The sequence below is a fragment of the Botryllus schlosseri genome, chromosome 2, assembly GCF_051294905.1.
Source record: "Botryllus schlosseri isolate E-star chromosome 2, Bs_hap1, whole genome shotgun sequence".
In the NCBI taxonomy this organism is placed as follows: Eukaryota; Metazoa; Chordata; class Ascidiacea; order Stolidobranchia; family Styelidae; genus Botryllus; species Botryllus schlosseri.
Window position 1 is genome coordinate 22,410,256 of NC_137237.1, and position 19,449 is coordinate 22,429,704.

A 19,449-nucleotide genomic window follows, 5' to 3' on the forward strand; every position below is an offset into this window, starting at 1 on the left:
CTCCAATATTCGTAAGCTCATTTGTAATTAGGCAATTCGTATCATGCTGTTGTGTCTCGACCGCACGATGTTGACATATATCAAGATGAAACCTCGCATTGAACTGCATGGTATCTGAAAGGGAACAGGATAGTCAGTCAGTCAGTATGCTTTATTCATCTCACCAACAAACACATGTAAATTGGTATAGATTGGGAGACGACGGGGGACCGGTAGGTCTTAGATTCAGTCGCCACCCAGCGGAGTTATAAATGAGTAAATATGGCAAGATCAATACTAACGATAATGACAGTTAACCAATGGACATAAAAATAAACAAAAGAAAGAAGTCATGGAAAATCAGCAGTAAGCATCCGAGCATAGTACTGGTATACAATACACAGTGTGCACAGCAAAATTATGCAGCAAAGCAAGAACAATGAAGACGAACCAAGTGGAACACACTGATTTAAGTGCGTTAGTGTTTCACTGGCTTAGATTGAGAACCACTGGCTTAATGGAATATACGTAGATAAATACGGGCTCGGGTGGGGGTTGTACTTAAAATAAAAATTCATTTACAAACATTTTCGTTTTATTTTATCTAAAATCACAACTTTTGTTTCATTTATAGGCCTATGTGTAATTGTGTATGCATTCAAGGCATAAAATGCTAGAAAGTCTTAGGCTACTATCTTCACGTGATCCATTATCTAAGACAGTGTTTCTTGGCATTTTAACACTCGTACCCCTTGCGCTTTCAATCAAATTTCTCGTACCCCATGGCCATTTTCAACATAAGTTCTGGTGGTACCTATATTGAAATCAAAAATACCATTGACATGAAATCGCGCCAATAGCGCGATGAAACATATCGAGTTGAATAAATCGCCCAGAAAATAGTCAACGTTTTGTTAGTTTGCAAAATAATTTTAGGCTCTGGAGAGCGTTATTCCTCGATTCATCTCGTACCCCTGAAATGGTGCTTCGTACCTCCAATGGGTCCACGTACCCCTGGTTAAGAACCTCGGCTCTAAGAGGCCTCCATTGGACACTGTCCATGTACAGCAGACTAAGCAGGATTGAGCAGCCATTGATTGACTTTCGCGCATTATCTTAATCTACTTCATTTACCGATAGAGCTGATTGAGGCGAGGCGTATTCGTGACTTCCGGGCACGCGTTAAAACGCCTATATTTATACATCTTTGAGCAGGGTCATTGTTATTAATTCCTTCGTTGCATGATGCTGTGTATTGACCTCACGCTAGAATTGTATCTAAAGGATATCTAGTCAAAAGATGTTGGCATCGCCCAAACGTACTAGATGAACTTGGAGAAATACATCTTTCGTGAGATGCACGGGATATCATATTGACATTTAAGCCGGTAACGGCCCTGGTTATTATGACATTTGTTCATAACTTCTTTTTTTCGCTAATATTTCTCTTCTTCGTTTTGAATGATCGAGTGCACTATTGTCCACGGGTCCGAAGTTGAACATGTCCTGTGTTACCGTAAATAACTTACATCATAATGCACCATTACCGTGTAGGAAACGTTCATATTAACTAGGTTTGGTAGGTAATCAATTATTCATTTCTATCCCCGAATTTTCCAACTGTTACGTAAATGGCAAGTCAAGAAACAATGCGCATATTATTACTACACCATAGAATGCATGTGTTTTATCCACGTTCAAGTTAAGTCATTGAAGAGCCGCAATCAATAAAGGTTCGAACCCAAAGAGCCTCAGTTTGACCACCCTTGCACATCACATCGATCTATATTCCTATGCTATCACATGTCACCAAAGCATTCACGGCTGTCATTCGCTCATTCATATGGTAGAGACCGTGTAGTTAAAACGCTTGCCTATAATAGAGTTACCATATGTTGGAAATCTGAAGAGGGTACTTTTTCATAATTTTAAAACTTGCAAAACCGGAGGAAAATCCTGAAAAATGGTAAATTTTTTCCACTTCGTGGTCGGTTGACTAAAAAAAGGTCAACTTTCCCGCCCAGCTCCCGAAATAGCAGCCGGAGCGTTACTACAGTGCTGACTTATTGTGTCTCAGTCGAGGTTGGCCCTGTATCCAACCAACATTCTAAAAAGAAAAGACAAAATCTAAAAAAAAAAGGACAAATCCTCTTAAAAGAGGACGTATGGTAACACTAGCCTATAACCATAACAATTTACAACGTTGTAAATTGCAATGCTATAACGATGGCCTATATGGCCAGATTTATCTGCATTATCGATAACACGGCTAATATGAATTGATGCTTCGATTTTCAGAAATATCAGATGATATTATTTTGATGAAATGATCCATGCGCTCTCGTGCTGATGCTACTTCTCTCATTCGACACATTAACAAATGTTATAGCTGCTTTCACATGGCGTGAAATGGCGAAGACCAGTGTAAATTACAAATTTCGACAAAAAATGACACAGGGCAAGTAGAATAGCCTACTTGTAGAAACGATTAACTGACTATGAAAGCGTTCATCAATCGCGCTAAGCGGGCTGTGCCACCATGGCGTATACATTATATATATTAAATCCAATAAATCGGTATAAGATAAGGGAAAACCGATCATCTTATTCTCATTTATGACTTCAGGCTACAGATGTGTCTCTAAGAGTATAGTAAGAACATGTTATTAAGGGCTGTGATGGTACTATCACATACCTGAGCCCAGGCCAACTTTATGTTTACTTAGTAAACCATTACATTCGAGGTATAGAAATCATTTTATTCACATCTGGCCAGTACAAAGACCTTACCGTAACGAATACTTCCACCCACGAAGATGTTTGCCGGGGTGAGACATTTGTGACAGACGAAGGCATTGTATGCTCGTTCCGTTTCACTGAGCCTTCGTTACCATGGCCACGAGGCCTAAGCGTAAGTTAAAGTATTTCCAGAAATACAAGCGTGTTCATGAATAAATCCCAGTGATATTATCGTCTGATAGCAGGTAATACGATAGGTAATCAAGTGACAGATATGAAGAGTTTATTCGCCTTAATTGACAGTGAGAATATGACTGGTCGAAAATTAATCTGGTGCTTTATATTCCCGATTAAGTTTTACACGCTAACAGTACTACGGTACCGGCACGCTAGCTTGCTTCGGATACAATTCTACGTTTCCATGTTAGCGCCGAGCTCTGCAGCGGAGTCTTCAGTTTTGGTCATCTCGCGAATAGTTGTATTTTACCAGTGATGCGTATTCGGCGGTACTCATGATTTGATACATGGAAAGTGAGCACGATTTGATCGTATAATTCCAGGTTTTTACAAATTCGTTCACCGCGACGCGTACATTCGTAAACCTCATTGTTGAGTTTACAATGTTTTATTACTAGATTACCATTCTGGTAAACAATGCAGTGGTATCTTCTGTTCAGAGCCTTTTGTATCGTATAGAGATTGAGTATATTTATAACCCTCCAATGTACCGATAGAATGCGCTGCAATAGAATCCTAGCGTCCGTCCGCGCAAACAGGGTTCGGTAAAACTCCCGAAACAATTAACCAGCATCAGTAGTCAACCAGCAAGAATCTTTGTTGACAACCAGCTTATTGTCTTGCAACATGAATGTGGAGCCGATCCACAGCAGCTCTTCGAGTAGCTCCGATAACGAAGATAGGAGCGACAAAGTTTTGGCAAAGAATGGCCGTCGTACAAGTGGATCGTCTCCTGATATCCACGAAGTGAGAGCCAGCTCCACTAGTTCCGGTAATAATACTATAATAATTAAGTAAATACCCGTTTTGCATTGTCAGTGGATACTGCTCATTATTTCCAACATACGAATCGTGAGGTCTACAGGTATCATCCATATCAGTAAGATTCGAACAGTCGTATAGGTCGATTGTTGCTGAGATAGGATCTCAGTGCGCTATCAGTGCTTGCAAACCACAGATAGGATAGTTCGAAGGAAACTTTTGCTGAACACGCATTACTGCATTTGCTGCTATTACGGATATTATATACACGCAGGGTGATAAATTATTTTCAGTTGTGATGTCGCAAATCCACTTTTATGTTGCGGTTAGTGTGTAGCATTGTAGTGCTGCATTGTCCAAAATCATAAGTTTAGCAAGGACAAGAGCGCCATTGACCAAGCCCACACTAAGTTGATTCGTTCTTACGATATTGCAATACTATATCAACGAAGTCTGTACGCTCAAGGTCTTAAAACCAGGCAACAGCAAATATTGAGTAAACTAACTGTCTTTGATTTACGCGAATCATTCACACGCGCCCACCCGTCCATGTCGTCATATTTAAGTTGTTACTAACGATGTGTATAATCTAGGGCCATTGATTTGTCTTTCTAGAAATGTGCCATTCGTGTATTTAATCTTCGTGATATATAGGATATATTTAATTTAGCCATACACATCTAGGGATGGTTAGGTGGTGGGCTACGTAAACAACAGCGATGAGCAAAGAGCATTCGTATTTTGAGTTCAATAAACTGTACGATGAGATGCACTTGAACCCTATAAAATCTGGTAAAGAGTCCAGTATCAATTATTGTATTCGCTAATATTTGACTTTGGATTTTACACAATAAGACCAGTAGTCAGATGGCTCACGTTTTTAACGGCTACCCATCAATACTATCAGTGCAACGTACAAGAAATCACTCGTACAGTGCGCAATGTCACTTTTACGTACACGGCTTATATATAGCCATTTGCTGAGCCGTAAAATTGCACGATCTTCATTGCACCCCATGGATTGCCATTACGGAATTCCAATTTCATTCGAGAAGAGACTGTATATGGTTAAGTCGAAAAATCTGTGTCTGTATAATATGTATATGTAGTTAACTTGTTATCTGCAGGCCAAGTGGGTGTTTACTGAAAGACAACTCTAAGTATTTTCGACTAATTCCTATCTTTTCATTGTATCGCAATCTTGTGCCGTTTTGGACTGATCAAATTCTAAACTAAAAGTGACGACGGAATGTCGAATATCTGTTACCTACTTCAAACGTCATACTTAGCAGTGTAAATAAGGTGTGAGAGCAATCAATACGCTGTGAAGCGGCTGTAACTGATTATATGATCCAATGCATATACCGCATGCTTATGCGGGGATACTATGCGAAGGAGTTGTTTTTATGGTGAATTAATAATAATCCGGATGGCGTGACTGGAATAACCACAAAATCGCAATAAATCGCGACAATGACCAGTGTAGCCTGTCGCTAGCGCGACTGAATGACTTCAATGTGTGTCGGTAACGTAGCCTTGAACCTGTGTGTGACTGGGGTGGCGACATGGGGCCAAAATATACAGCAGTCTCTTCAAATGGGGATCATATAAATGTTCTTTGCTGGGCGTGTATTAGTATCGAAACGTTCCAAACTTAGTGTGGCGTCAAAATCATTTGATCATTTGCACGCAGCCAGACGCCAGCCAAATATCGGTAGTCTTACATCTCGTGAATGTTCACATGCGAGAATCTCTCTTCTACACATCACAGGTATCACGACACCTCCGGAAGAATTGCAAGCAATAACTACGAAGGAACCGAACGACCGAGGTAGATATACATATGCATCATCGTTACCAAATGTTGTCTCCAGTCGATTTCCAATCCGTCGAACAATAATGCGACTCTCTTCTTCAGACAGATCTTCCTCATCAAGCTCGACGCAATCATCAGTTTACGAGGAAGTCGAAGGCTACCAAAAGCACAGCGCGTCTCCGAGGCACTCGAACCAAGGTACATGCCTCTGAATCTGAAAGGGTCACTTACAGTGTGATTACTCCGCTGAGTCGACAATGTTGCTCATTCTCTACACAAGGGGACTCAAACTCAAATGTGCTCGCGGGCCAATTTCCTAGTTTTTGATGACGCCGCGGGCCGCAGCATCAATTGGGATATTCAATTTAGTCAACGTGCCATGTTTTGTCATCATGAATAGGCAAAGTGACGTAATACCAGATGTTCCACCGGATCGTAACGTTTGAAAGTGACATGATACTGAAGTTTGATGAGTTGTTTCAGGCTTTTAGAGCAATATTTTCAATGGTCAGTTGAGCATGCTGTAGGAACATTGTGTGCATTCATAGTGGTGTGATTCTAACGCGGTATGAAATTAATGAAGAAATGACCCAGACTGATTTCGTAGAGGTCTCGAATCTAGGGATGGACGAAATCGTCACAACAGCTTGCGACGTAGCCCCTGTATGTATGTCAGTGAATATATTTCCAAAGATTGCCAACCTTTTTAGTGTCATTGGTAGGGCGTTTTTTTTTACCAAAGAAACGGAAGATTTTGACCTTAAAAATTAATTATGACAAAATTTTGCCCGCATGTATATGTAAATTAGGCGTTTTCGCACACAATGTACTAATCTTCATTTCTGGTTAGAACTGTCTATATCCTTGCGAAGTAGTTTGGCCTGAACAAACTTTTTGACATAGAAACTGACAAATTTTTAGATGAAAAAACTTTATTCTCTGGACCTATGAAGAATTCCAGTATTCCAGTATTCCAGTATTCCAGTATTCCACGCATTATGTTAGAAATAATTAAAATTTGTTGTAGTCGGCTACAACGAAAGATACTTTACTACATTCTCGGGTAGAAAGTGTCTGTCCTTACTAAATAGTTTGCCAAGAAAGGAGAAAGAACGTTAAACAGCAACAGTTGTTGCCTGCTGGCAACACTGAAGTAGTGCGTACACTGCTGGTGATTGGTGACACACCGTGTTGTTTCATTCTGACAATGTTGTCAACATCACAATGAGCAGACAATGTGTCTACAACGGTAGGCCTGTAATGTAGGCTACAAGATGTTAAATGTCCCATGATAAGTTCACCGACAGTGCAAACATCTACGATACAGACGAAATGCAGGTTGCAAAAATTTTGACTTTGTAAACAACCTTGACAGTTTCTTGACTTGAAGCTACAATCATGACAAAATTTTTGAAGTTTTTTGACCTGTAAAAAAATCGCCCTAGTCATTATAGTCATTTCGTGCCAATCACGAAAATCCAACCAGAAATTTCGAAATAAGCTACCTCCGACCAGCAGCTAAAATCATGCGACCTCTCGATCAAGTCTATTTCTTCAAACTGCTTACTTGAGCACTTTTCATATCTTCATTTTCTACATTATCTCGGGAATCGCTATGCTTATACTTGTAATTGAGTAATAATGTACGACTTTCCTTCTACTTCTAACCGACTACGAACGCCGACTACTTTCACCACCATTGGCCCGTTATTCCTCGACAGATTCTCCCCAGATCGACAAGAAGAGTTATGAGTCGTCGATAACAACAGAATCGGGCAAAGAGCTTCTCAGGAGCATCCTAAGCGATTCGTCCAGCGACAGAGTCCTCACAGACATCGAGGTCACCTCGCCGAAAGACGGGGCCTCCTCCACCGACGACGAATTGCTGCAACGATTTCGCGAACAGCAAGCGAACAGGCGATACCGGCCGAAAAGCGCGAAGCTCAAGTACAAGAAGGAGGTGGAACCGGAAACGGTGCAGAAAGTTCCGTCGCGCGGTAGCAATAAAGACAGCGACAAGGCATCGGATTCGTCGGATTCCTCGACTATAAAAAGCAATACTTCATCAAACCGCGCGGCATCAAGGCTAAAAAAGCTATCGACCAGCTCTTCAAGTCACGACAGCAGGCAGAAACGTACGCCGCAGCATTCCACGTCTACTTCCGCGAGTTCAGACTCGGAACCGGTACAGAAACCGTCGGATATCCGTCGGGCCTCGACGTCCTCAAATTCGTCGTCGGCGTCAACTTTAATCAGCGAAGAGCTAGTTCCCTCTCAGGCGATAAAATCGAAGCGAAAACCCGGATCGCGGGAAGACTCAGCGGGAATATCGCGCGGGCGGCAGCCGTATCATATTCCGCGCGCGCCTGCGACTCCGGAAAGGCCAGTGACCAGACGCGGGCGAGATCCGAGACAAAGTACGAGAGTGGGAAGGCCTGCGACCAGATCAAAGCCAGGTACATTTCTTTCAAATATCCCGTTACCAGAGGTATCAGTACGGAAGTACCTCTATTATTTGGGAGCACTCAAGTATAAGTTTTGTCTACATGCATTACTAACTCATGTTCATGGTTCTGATTGAGGACTACTTCCAATATTAGCGAAATAGTGTATATTTCCACCCGTGTACCACCCCTGATACACGGGTGTAAATATACACCCACATGAAACTAGAACCTGCCACAGACTTATACCACGGTATAAATCGTGCACAACATTTGAATACAAACTTTGCATGCATGCAAGGACGTAGGAAGGTATGCACAAGTGTGCATGCCTCTTCTTTACATCGCCTAGGCCAGTGGTTCCCAACCTGTGGTACGCGTACCACTAGTGGTACGCGAAGGTCTTCCAGGTGGTACGCGAGCAGATTCTGTTTTTTTTTCGATCGAAGGGAGTTATTAGTTCAGGTGGGGTTGAACACAAAGATTGTTCTCCAATAAACATCAGGCTTAGCATGACCTCCTCGTACTCGACTCTAGCTTCTCAAGCCATTCCCCAGCTGCTAATTTTACCTTCTACGTGGGAGTGCGAGCAAGGATTTTCATCTCTGATGACTACCAAGTCGAAGAAACGAAACCGACTTGTTGCGCCAATGCATGACTTTCGATGCGCTTTGAGCAAACATATGCAACGCATCGACCAGCTAGTGCAGTGTTTCTCCAACTGCCCCTCCCTCCCCTTGGGGGCATGAAAGCATCGGAAGGGGGCGCGAAGCTGCGGCCAACTGAAAAAATTTTTCGCGCTCGGCGTGATTTACCTCCATCTCATTGTTTTTGCCTTCTGTATAGTCCTAATTGCATGTTTGAGAACATCTTATTAACTATCATAACCCACCATTATTCGCTGTGATTGCTAGCATTCTGGTTGCATTTTGTGATGTGACGATAAGGGGGGGGGGGGGGTGTTTTTCTCTATCGTAAAATTGGGCGTGTCTAAAAATGTTGAAGAATCGCTGAGCTAGTGGAAAATAAACAAATGCAGCCATCGCATAAAAAAAATTAACGTTTGTAGTTTGCTGTTATTTCATTATTATTATTATGTTGTTCTTCTTGTGACTGGTGGTGAAAAAACAATTCCATGCGTCCCATCAACCCTGGCTGATAATGCCTAGTTTAATAGCATTTGCTATTACGCTTCGCATAGGTCAAATACGTGATTATGACGTCATAAATTACAGCAAAATTTTTGGCCGCCTTCGGCGCGCGTAACTTATGTAGGTGGTACGCGAGCACTGCATAAAACCTCGAAATGGTACGTGGGTGAAAAAAGGTTGGGAACCACTGGCCTAGGCCCAGGTGGGTATCTGATATCAAAGACTACTCCAAGTCGTTTCGACACCTTCCTATCTTTTCATTGTATCGCAGTTTTGTGGTGTTTTGAAATGATGAAAATATTATTAAACTGATGCAGATACTGCACGTCGTCAGGTAATATTTATGACCACGATATAATTCTGGGTTAGGTTCTTTAAGCGTTATCGGTGTACCACCTTTTTCAGACCTTTGGGTGTGAATACACACCCTTTTCGCTAAGAGAGTACTTTTAATAATACGGATTTTCAAAAATAGTAAGCAGTCATGGGATAAGATTGCATTGCGTTACTTTTTGAGTCGAATAGTCGCGAGAACGGCGTGAAATTGTCCCTGTGTTCCGGAACTGAATTGTATATTTTCGAACATTCTTCCTATTTGTAGCGTCGTTAGCCGTTTTAGTTAGTCGTTGTTGTTGCTAGTGGTATTCACTAATCATGGTGTTCGTCGACAACTATGGTCATTTACACCAGGCCAATTTTCTTAGTTCATATTCCGTATAGCTGCCGATCTGCAGCAAGGCTCACTTCTGGGCTTTATAAGACACCGCTTACACGGTTGTGGTGGCGAGGAGGGGCCTAGAGAAACCTCCAACACTTGGATAGGAATTCTGGAGTCGACCTCGGTCGGACTCGAACCCACAACCCATTGGTGTTGCAGCTGTGGATTATATACCATTGCGCTACCACGGCGCCCCCATTTTAGTTAGTCGCGAATACTACATCTTGGTATTTCGAAAGTAACAACGTCCGATGAACTGCTAAATGTATGGGACCCCGGAAGTTCAAACTACTTACTTTTCAGACCGGTAATTTTGGACTTGCACTGGCAGCAGTTTTCACATGTCTTGGAAATTTCTACATATAATTGTAATTGAGTATTTATATGTAGCGTTATTTCTACATCTATTTGAGTATAACGACGTTGACTACTTTGACTATACCTCTGTCCATTACGATGCCGATGCGAGAGGTAGTCTATGAAATCGCCCTACACATCTCAATATTTATTTTATGGAAACTGGGGTGTGAAATGGACGAAAGCATTCGGTGAAACGAGAGGCGTGATTCCGATATTCTGAAACTTTTACCCGCAGAAAACAGGGCATTGTTTCATTTGAAGTTATTGACACTTAGGGTTGCATTTAAAACAAAAATAAATTCAAACAAACATGTTTGAAACAAGGCACTTGGATAAAACATGTTTTTTCAAGCCATGACGTCACGATATTCAATTATGACGTCATAGTGGATTGACATTGAAAATATAGGGTAAATATAGCTCCTTTGACGAAATATATATAGCTGTTGAACCGACTATTTTGAGGGTTCCAATCATCCCATATCGTATACGCCGGCTATATCGGGTGGTAATCGTCCGTAGGCTCATGCAGCATGTTTTTGGAAATATTTACACAATTATGGCATCGTTATAGGCCTGCAACTTAAAAAAAAACAATTTGTTTTCTTTAGAGAGGCCTTTGTTTCAAACAACCATTCGTTTTAAATGCAACCCTATAATGACACTGTACTGCAGCGTACGGGTCTAGATACTTATGGTGGGCAGAAAAGCGGCTTCTCTCTGCATTGCAGTCAGGAGAAGCATTCAATTAGGATTTTACTCATGAGAATAACCGTATACAAATATAGATTTTAGCCTACAATTGGGATTAAAAAGATATTAATATTTATTTGCATATCAACTGTATCGCGCCGCAAATCACAAATGCAATTAGTTACAGAGAAAAAAACCGCTGAAGTGCTCTGGAAATACTCCGAACCTGCCGCAGAATCGAGAAGTAACTGGCCGAAAGAGCCCGGATTTTGGTGGCCATACAACGAAGACTGCGGTTAGTTTTGACAATTGCTCACTATTCCTATATACTTATGATTGCCGATAACTTACTTTGAGTGCACTGAAAATAATATCACGATTATACAAACGCTGATATGTAACAAAACTTTCCATGTTTAAAAGGCGACGCGGAATTGAGAAAGCTTATCACCTACCACAGGAGAAAATTGAAAAATCTTCTTGCTCAAGAGTACCTACAGCGACATCTCGAGTTAGAATTGAAAAAGGCGGGCGCGAAATTCAAGCGATACGACCGAGGTGTAAGGCCACTCTCGGCAAAACAAATCCGCAAATATAAAGAACGTGACGCTTCGTGGGTAAGTAGTAACGCCTGATGAATTTGGCGAGAATAGAGAGGCCTGTTGTAATTTTTAGCGTATACATCACAGTTAGAAGATGTGGCGAGATAGCGCAGTGGTATTATCCACGGCTGCATCACCAATGGGTTGCGGGTTCGAGTCCGACTGAGGTCGATTCTAGAATTCCTACCTAAATGTTGGAGGTTTATCTAGACTCCTCCTCGCCATCTCATCCGCGTCAGCGTTGTCTTACAAAAAGCCCAGAAGTGGCCCGTGCTACAAGTCGGATACGGAATCAAAAATTCAGAAAATCGGCCTGGTGTAAATGACCATTGTATAGTGGACAAACACCATGAATACCCCAAAAACCAACTAACAAATAGTTGCAAGATCGACGCGATAGTCTGTCAACTTGCCAATCCGAATCAATTATTTGTTTACAGCTGTGGATTGCACTTACAGCTACCGGCATTGTATTAATCATATAATCCAATGACTCTCAACCTTCTCAGATCGCGGATTTAAAAAAAAAAATTTGCGGGCCGGCAAACTTTCAATAATCAAAATCAACCGTATGTATCAACTGTATGCAATTGAAAACGGAAGAATTGGAGCTTTAATTTACTGAGAATTCCGCTGAAGTCTGTGCAAGTCAAAGTCCTATGAAAATCACCAACTCGATTTTGACCCTGGTGCTTCTTTCGAAAGAAATGCGACTTCGTTGTTTGCTGTATTCTAGTACAAAGTAAAATGTCGATGTAATGTATGGTCGAATTTCGTAAAATTTTCTTTCAAAAGTATGCTACCCTTTCACATAACAATGGTCTTGAAAGAGTGACCTCAGGCTTGTCATGCATCATCGTGACGCATAAGAGGATAAGTCGAAACGAGCAGATCAATTACGTTCTAAATTTCATTTCTCTAATTAATAGAAAAGCCTATAACCTCTTACGTAATAAAACTTACTTTAATATTAATAATAATATATTCTATTGACACATATGCGAACATTGACAATGCCGGAACTGGTTCACGGACCAGATGCTGGAAAAAAACTCATTGGGGTACAGAAATATAATGCAGCTTGGTATACAAAGCTTTCATGGCGGGTATAGTTTCGAAAATGAAACACTTTATATTATGATTGAAATTGATAGCCTACCTACATGTCTCGCCGCATTGAGCGGTTACAACTCTTGCTAACAGATATTTTCTACACCCTTTACATTTTCCTAACGACATGCATAGTAAAATCAGATGTCAGATAATAAGTTGCACATTAATCTACAGCACAAGCTATACCCTAAAATACCTTCCGTGACGGAATCCCGTTATTCCAGATCTACCTGGACGGCAAGCTGTTCAGCCTCAACCAGGATAGCATGGGAATGCTCCTGGGGAGAGACAAAGGCGACAGCCGCAACAAAGTCGGCACGCAGAAAACCAGAAGCGCTTCCAGATCGATGGAACGCAGCTCGAAATCTAGCGAGCGGTCGAAGCGGTCCGTGTCGTTCGAAAAAGGCGCCGGTCGCAAAGGAGACAAGGGTGCGAGGAAGGCGAAAAACAAACACCGCAGCAGAAGCTCAAGCAGGGAATCCAGGAGAAGTTCGCTGTCGAGCAGAGACAGCTCGAAAAGATCTCGAGGCTCCAGTAAATCATCCCGAACCGAGTCCCGTAGCGGAAGCAGGTCTAGCAGTCGGAATTCCCCAAAGAGATCATCAAATAAATCAGCCGCGGAGCGACAAAATCAACCGGCCCACCCGAAATCAGCCGTCAGAAGGCCAAAAACGGCCAAATCAAAACTGCGCAGCGTTTCTTCGACGAGCCGTTCGTCAAACGACGCGTCACGGAATAAAAACGAGAAAAAGCGGAACTCCAGTACGGAAAGTGGAAAAATCCGGAGCAAGTCCCGCGAATCGGGCCGCACCAGCAGAAGTGGAAGTAGATCTAACAAAGGCGACAAGGCGCTGGAGAGGGTTTTGTTTACGGAAGAGTTCGAGAAGAAATTGAGAAGGAAAGAGAAAAATTTGGCGAATAACATCAAAAATGAAAGGACGCCGAAAAAGAAGAATTTAAGTCGCGAGGAAACGCGAGAAAAGCCGCCCGCGACCGCCCCGCCGGCGTCCGCGAAGCACGGTGCGCCGCGCGACGATTACAGCTTCTACAAAGACCCGAACGTACCAGGCCACGCGTTCCCGCAATACTACCTAGCCCAGCTGCTGTCGACCCAGTCGAGAAGGGGCAGAAAGAACTACGAAAACACGGAGTACGTGTTGCTACCGGCCCCGGTAAAGCGCCCGCCTGCTTGGAAATCCCATTCCAAGCGACAGGGAAGACTGCGATCCGCGCCTGTCTCATCGGCTAGAGCTCAGCCTCGTCCCCCGCAAAAACCTCGGCGGAAAAAGACAAAAAGCGTGATTACTCAAAGCGAAGCGACTGAGAAACCTGCTTCCCGCGACAGCAGTTCGTCGTCTTCGAGAAGCGACAGCCCGCAGTCTGCGAGCCATCCGCGGATTAGACCCGGGTCGGGCCCCATCAAATGCTCGTGGAAGGCGCACAGCGAGGAGAAGCCGAAGTTCGGGGTGAGGTTGACGCGTGCGATGTGCGCTTTATCTTGAAATCAAGACAAAATTATTGAAAGTGGTCTGAGAAGTACTCAAGTGAATAGTGCATTTGGTCGAGACGGAGGAGCGTACGGCGCTACTTTCGGATGATTAAAGGGGCACTGCGTTCTAAATATGCTGTGGTCTCAAATTAAAGATAAAATCGGAAAATGCATTTGGTTACCATGATACAGTGCTATTTCTACCACTCTTTATGACAATTCCACTCGTACACGTGATGAAAACAAATGCCAAATCTACTTTACTATTTACAAAATCCCAAGTGGAAGAAGTGAGTAGCTTTGCCTTCAAAGTGTTTACTGTTAAGTAAATAGCGGGAATAGCAGAAAAGCATAACGACTTAAGTCAGCAGTGTCAGCAGACAAAACCTGCTTGAGTACTCCAAAATAGTAGAAGTACTTCATTACTGACCAGCACCTCTCTAGAGTCTAAATACGTCAAATATAATAACGCCGGGAGATGAAATGAACGCCTATACGTCGAACCAAATATTATTAACGGAAAAAATTGTTACACTTTGCGTCTCCTTCAGGGCTCGGATCATCAGCTGAAGAACACCGACAACCCGGCGGTTCTGAACTGGCTGCGGCACAAAGACGCGCAGATGCGCGCGCGGCGACAGAACGAGGTACGTCAGCATCGCCGGAAAACCGCCAAACTCATCGACGAGCAGAACGAACTGGAGGATAAACACGAGCGAGCGTTGAAGCAATACGAGTTATGGAAGAAGAACAAAGACAGGTAACGGGCCATAACTGAATCGCGGGAATTTACACATCAAAGAATTCGGCTGGGACATGTTGCTCGCCTTAACGTAATAGGTGCAAAGGTAGCAATGTCGCTGTCAATTGGTGGCGGGCAACATCTTTAGTAATCATACCGCTCCTACGAGCTGAATATTTCGCGATGGCTATTGGATTCATTGATTCGCGAGCGTCAAAGGTCGACTTCATAGTTACTATATGTATCTACGTGTCGCAGAAGCTCCTCGTCGCCATCGAACCGCGTACAAAAGCCTAGGACGAAAGTCGGCAGCTCAGGGATGATAATTTAGAATATCGACCTGTTGCCCATTGCAGTACCATTCACCGTACGCAACTTACTCTCGTCATCGCAATTGTCCACCGCCGTCGCTGAGTTCGTTATAAGTTGTAATAAGTTCATTTAGTTACTGCTTGATTTGAATTTCCTTACGACCGTGGCGCACAAGGCCATAAATGGCGAAAAGCACCACTCATATTTGTAATAATAATAATAATATCGACCTGGCGTAAAATGACCAAAGTAGTCGAAATTCCATGATTACTAAAAACAACCAATCAATGGCGTGTTCCCTTTGCATAACTCTTTGCCATCATATGCTTTGTGTCAAGTTAGTAATTTCCGCACAGTCGGCAGGGGCGTATCCGAAATGAAAACGTGCTGGTAAAAATTTTCAACGATAAAATAACGTCACGGATACGTCAGTATGAGGAAAACCCAAATCCTGGTGCTTCGAACGTAAACGCTCGAAACAGAGTGCTGGGACCGAATGCCATTTTCCGGATTTGAAGTCCACAGTGTTATCGAATTCAGCCTAATCAGATTTCTACACATATAGGCTATCTGATGACCATAAGCTATTTCCGAACAGGGAAATTCTCCTCCGACGACGGAAAGAAGCTAAGGAGGCGAATTCTGCATCGTTCGGAATCAGCCAGGAACGATCATCTCACCCGCGCAGCGGTAATAATTTATGTTTTAGTTCGCCAGGTAAAAATATAAGAGAGATAATTTATCGGTTTCAACATAAGATACGCATACAAATATTCCCGGACGTTAACAAAATCGCTGAACCCGTTATTGAGTTAGATGCCCAATCAGATTTAGATTAATTTAGTAAGTGAATTTACCACATCCGCTACAGTAGGCTACATATTGCTATATCAACTCGTAGCATTATTTACAGGCATTGTATATTAGCAGCATATCGGTAAGCGAAACGTGTTATTTGTTGTGATCATTTGGTGGTGGACTATGCAATCCGGCCCGTCATCGAGCATGTGATCACCGCGCCACAATGTCCAGCTTAATCCTCACCCTAAACCGAGCCGTTCCATTTCAGGTAATTACTCACACCACAATTCTACGTTTTCCGAATTACGCAGTTCTTCCGCTCGACCCGCGACGGCGGAAGTAAAATCGACACAGCGCAAAGCGCGGCCCAAATCTGCAAACGTAAGCGGAATTTCCATAAGCGCCGATTTCGAAGTGAAACGCCGACCAAAGTCCGCCAACCCGTCTCAAACGCGCGGTCAGCCAGACAGTTCTCAACCCGAGCAGGGTTTCTTGAAAAAGTTTCTGGAAGAAGACGGGAAAAACAAGAAGAGAAATAGTAAAAATGTCTCCCGGGAGAATAAAATATCGTTGGTCGACGACGAGTCATCGAAAAACGGAGACAGAGCCGACTACAATCGCTGGGTCCGTTCGTCTCCGCCGGGAACCAAAAAGAAGTCGAAGAAAACCAAAAAAGCAAAGCGCCTGCCCGCTCACAACCACGCGGACAACGAGCTCATATCCAGCCTCGCGAAGCGGCGGATAGACAACATACTGGCGAGCAAGAAACAGGTCGACACGGGCTTGAACAAGCGGCCAAAATCCGGTACGAGCCGAAGTAAGTCGCCCGCGAGCGAGGCGGCGCACAGCAAATGGAAGTTGCGCGAGGACGATGTCGTGAAACCGAGCGTTTCGTTTGCTGGCGACGCGCGCATTAGCTCTAGCGACTCGTCTGGTAGCGCGGTGAGCAAGAGTGACGGGGAGAGACCGAAATTTGACTACAGGAAGAAATCGCCGGCCTCGCCGTCGCGACATCATCGTAACCCTGTCGTGCGAGACGCGATTAACAGTACCTTATCCGACGACAAGGCACGGAACTGACCCGGGGATACGCTGCCTGTATCGATTTTAGGGTATAAACTGTAACTACACGGATGAAAATAGATGTATTCACCAGATTTCCACCATAGCGTAGTGTGAAATTAGATCATCGACATTGCCATTCCCATTCCCACTGGTGTGGACGAGTTCAATACCGTACACCAATTCTTATAGATATATATCCCAGCGGGGGTACTACGACTCATTCTCTGGGACATATCTCCACAAAAGGGTTTATTTGAGTCTTTTCACCCACTGGAACGGGTGTGAAAGCAAAATTTTGCATTAGAGGGGTCCGTTTACCTAGGGTTACCATACGTCCTCCTTTTTGGCAATTCGTCCTCGCACACATCTTTTACAGGTAGGTTAACGGACAGAATTAACTGAAAATCGGTATAAATGACGTGAAATGGGTACCTAATACGGACGTTCGAGCGGGTTATTCGTGAGACAAATGAAAGTGATGACCTTTTTTAGTTAACACCACAAGATTTCCAGTAAACATTACAAAATCAGTTGTTTTCAATTTCGGTCAACTAACTTTTATGATTTTGTAAAAGTGTCGTCCTTTCCCGATTACATAATCTGGTAACCCTGCACGCTACGGTGGAAATCGGCGACGCTCACGATTTTCGTCCACAGCGTAGGCCTACTATACATATACTGTGATATGCTAACGTAGAATTCAATCCTACGTGATACTATTTCATATAAATTGAGATTAGTTGTTCAATCCGTTTTCAAATTACACATATAACTATATATGCTCCGACCGTCTTATATTACCGCGCTTAGTAGAATGTGACGCTATTTCACAACTTACCTTTTATAATGTTTGACAGAGAAGTCGAATTTGATTTTGTATACTTTACGTTTCGATGTTAACGTTGAGTTTTCAAGGGATAATATAGTACGCGCTTAACGATGTGTTACTGTATATTCGTCACCAAAATACTCAAAGTGCAGGATATACCTATTACTTTGAGCGATCGTGAATTTGTCGTTGTTTTAGTAGATGATTCATGCTACGATCCTTTGCGAGGTCAAGTAAGAATCAATTACTTAGTTACGCGTATCTATGCACTGGTATATAGTTGTATTCGTGATTCATGCAGGTAGCCTACTGCTTAAGCTCGAAGGAAACTGCAAGTGAAAGTTGTCATCATCAGCAAGCAGGTGAAAGCAGCGAACGAACGCCAATATTTTTGCAGTTCTGCCAGTGTCCGACTGTCTGTAAGTGGACGAAGACAGGTGCAATCATGGAGGTGTATCCAGAATGCAAATTCGGAGTGGGCACAAATTCTACATAAAAGTGACGTCACACATGAACAGTGATGAAACAAATTGATCAGCAATCACAAGTCTCTAGTCCCAGAATTTTAGGGGTCCAAAGCGCACACATCCGATAAATGTGTTCATATGGACAAATTTTCCTGCCGGATTTATCTTCATCGTAGATTTAATAGCTAATCTGCACATTTTACAAATTGTTAGAATGTTGTTGTAACATCACTTAGAGCAGGGGTCGCCAACTCAAAACGGGTCGAGGGCCACTTTTCAAATCTTGTAGTGGCCGCGGGCCGCATGAATTCAATATCGGTATAGAGGCAACCACGTTTCAAAACTCAGTCAGTACAGCGCTGTGCTACCTAACATATAGGCGATGGGTATAGTGACCACAAAAGAAGTAATATTTCATTAAAGGAATAAAAATACAACAAAGGATCACTCTCATCAATTTCATTTTATTTTGATTTCTGAGCTGTGGAGGATACCTGGAAACGCTTTTAAGGGCTAGCGAGATACGCTACTAGCTGAAAGACCACCTCCATGCAAAGCTTGATCGTATTAGGAAGCCCTAATCCATTGGTTCTGAAATCTTTTTAGAGATGCCCCCTTTATGATACGAAAAAATTTCACGCCATCATGCATCCTGAATTCATCCGTAATGCTGGCGATCCCAACGGAAATTTTGATGACATTGAAGGTTATGAATGTTGATGAGAGAATTTTATAATATGAATTCCGGATTATACACAACTATGAATTCGAGGTAAATCGCGCCATGAGTGCGAAAAATTTTTCAGTTGACCGCAGCTCCGCGCCCGCTTTAGAGGCTTTCACACCAAAAGCACAGGCCTTTAAAAAATTGCGTTTTTTCAAGTAGTAAAATTATGCCATAATTGTGTAAATACTTTCCAAAAACCATGTTGTATGAGCCTACGGACAATTACCACCCGATATAGCCGACGTATACGATATGGTGGAAACTCTCAAAATAGTCGGTTCAACAGTTTGAGTAGGCCTACGAAGATATTTCGTCAAGTGAGCTATATTTACCATATATTTGCTGTTTTCAATGTCAATCCACTATGGCGTCACAATCGATATACTTGACGTCATGACTTAAA

At 42.8% G+C, this 19,449-nt stretch overlaps 1 protein-coding gene across 3 annotated transcripts; it reads left to right on the forward strand.

Annotated features, from left to right (window-relative positions):
- The first annotated feature begins 2,753 nt into the window (after positions 1-2,753).
- LOC145434179 (uncharacterized) lies at positions 2,754-18,034 on the forward strand. Of its 3 annotated transcripts, none has more exons than XM_080311494.1 (10): positions 2,754-3,727; positions 5,489-5,548; positions 5,636-5,731; positions 7,255-7,989; positions 11,087-11,194; positions 11,323-11,516; positions 12,839-14,080; positions 14,655-14,863; positions 15,756-15,874; positions 16,227-18,034. In XM_080311494.1, the coding sequence occupies exons 1-10, from the start codon at positions 3,583-3,585 to the stop codon at positions 17,036-17,038; spliced, it is 3,720 nt and encodes a 1,239-aa protein (XP_080167620.1). In that variant the 5' UTR covers positions 2,754-3,582; the 3' UTR covers positions 17,039-18,034. The 3 variants fall into 3 exon arrangements, with proteins under 3 accessions (XP_080167620.1, XP_080167619.1, XP_080167621.1); XM_080311493.1 differs by having other exon boundaries at positions 2,764-3,727; positions 11,081-11,194; XM_080311495.1 differs by having other exon boundaries at positions 2,900-3,727; positions 11,081-11,194; positions 15,756-15,847.
- Positions 18,035-19,449: the final 1,415 nt, after the last annotated feature.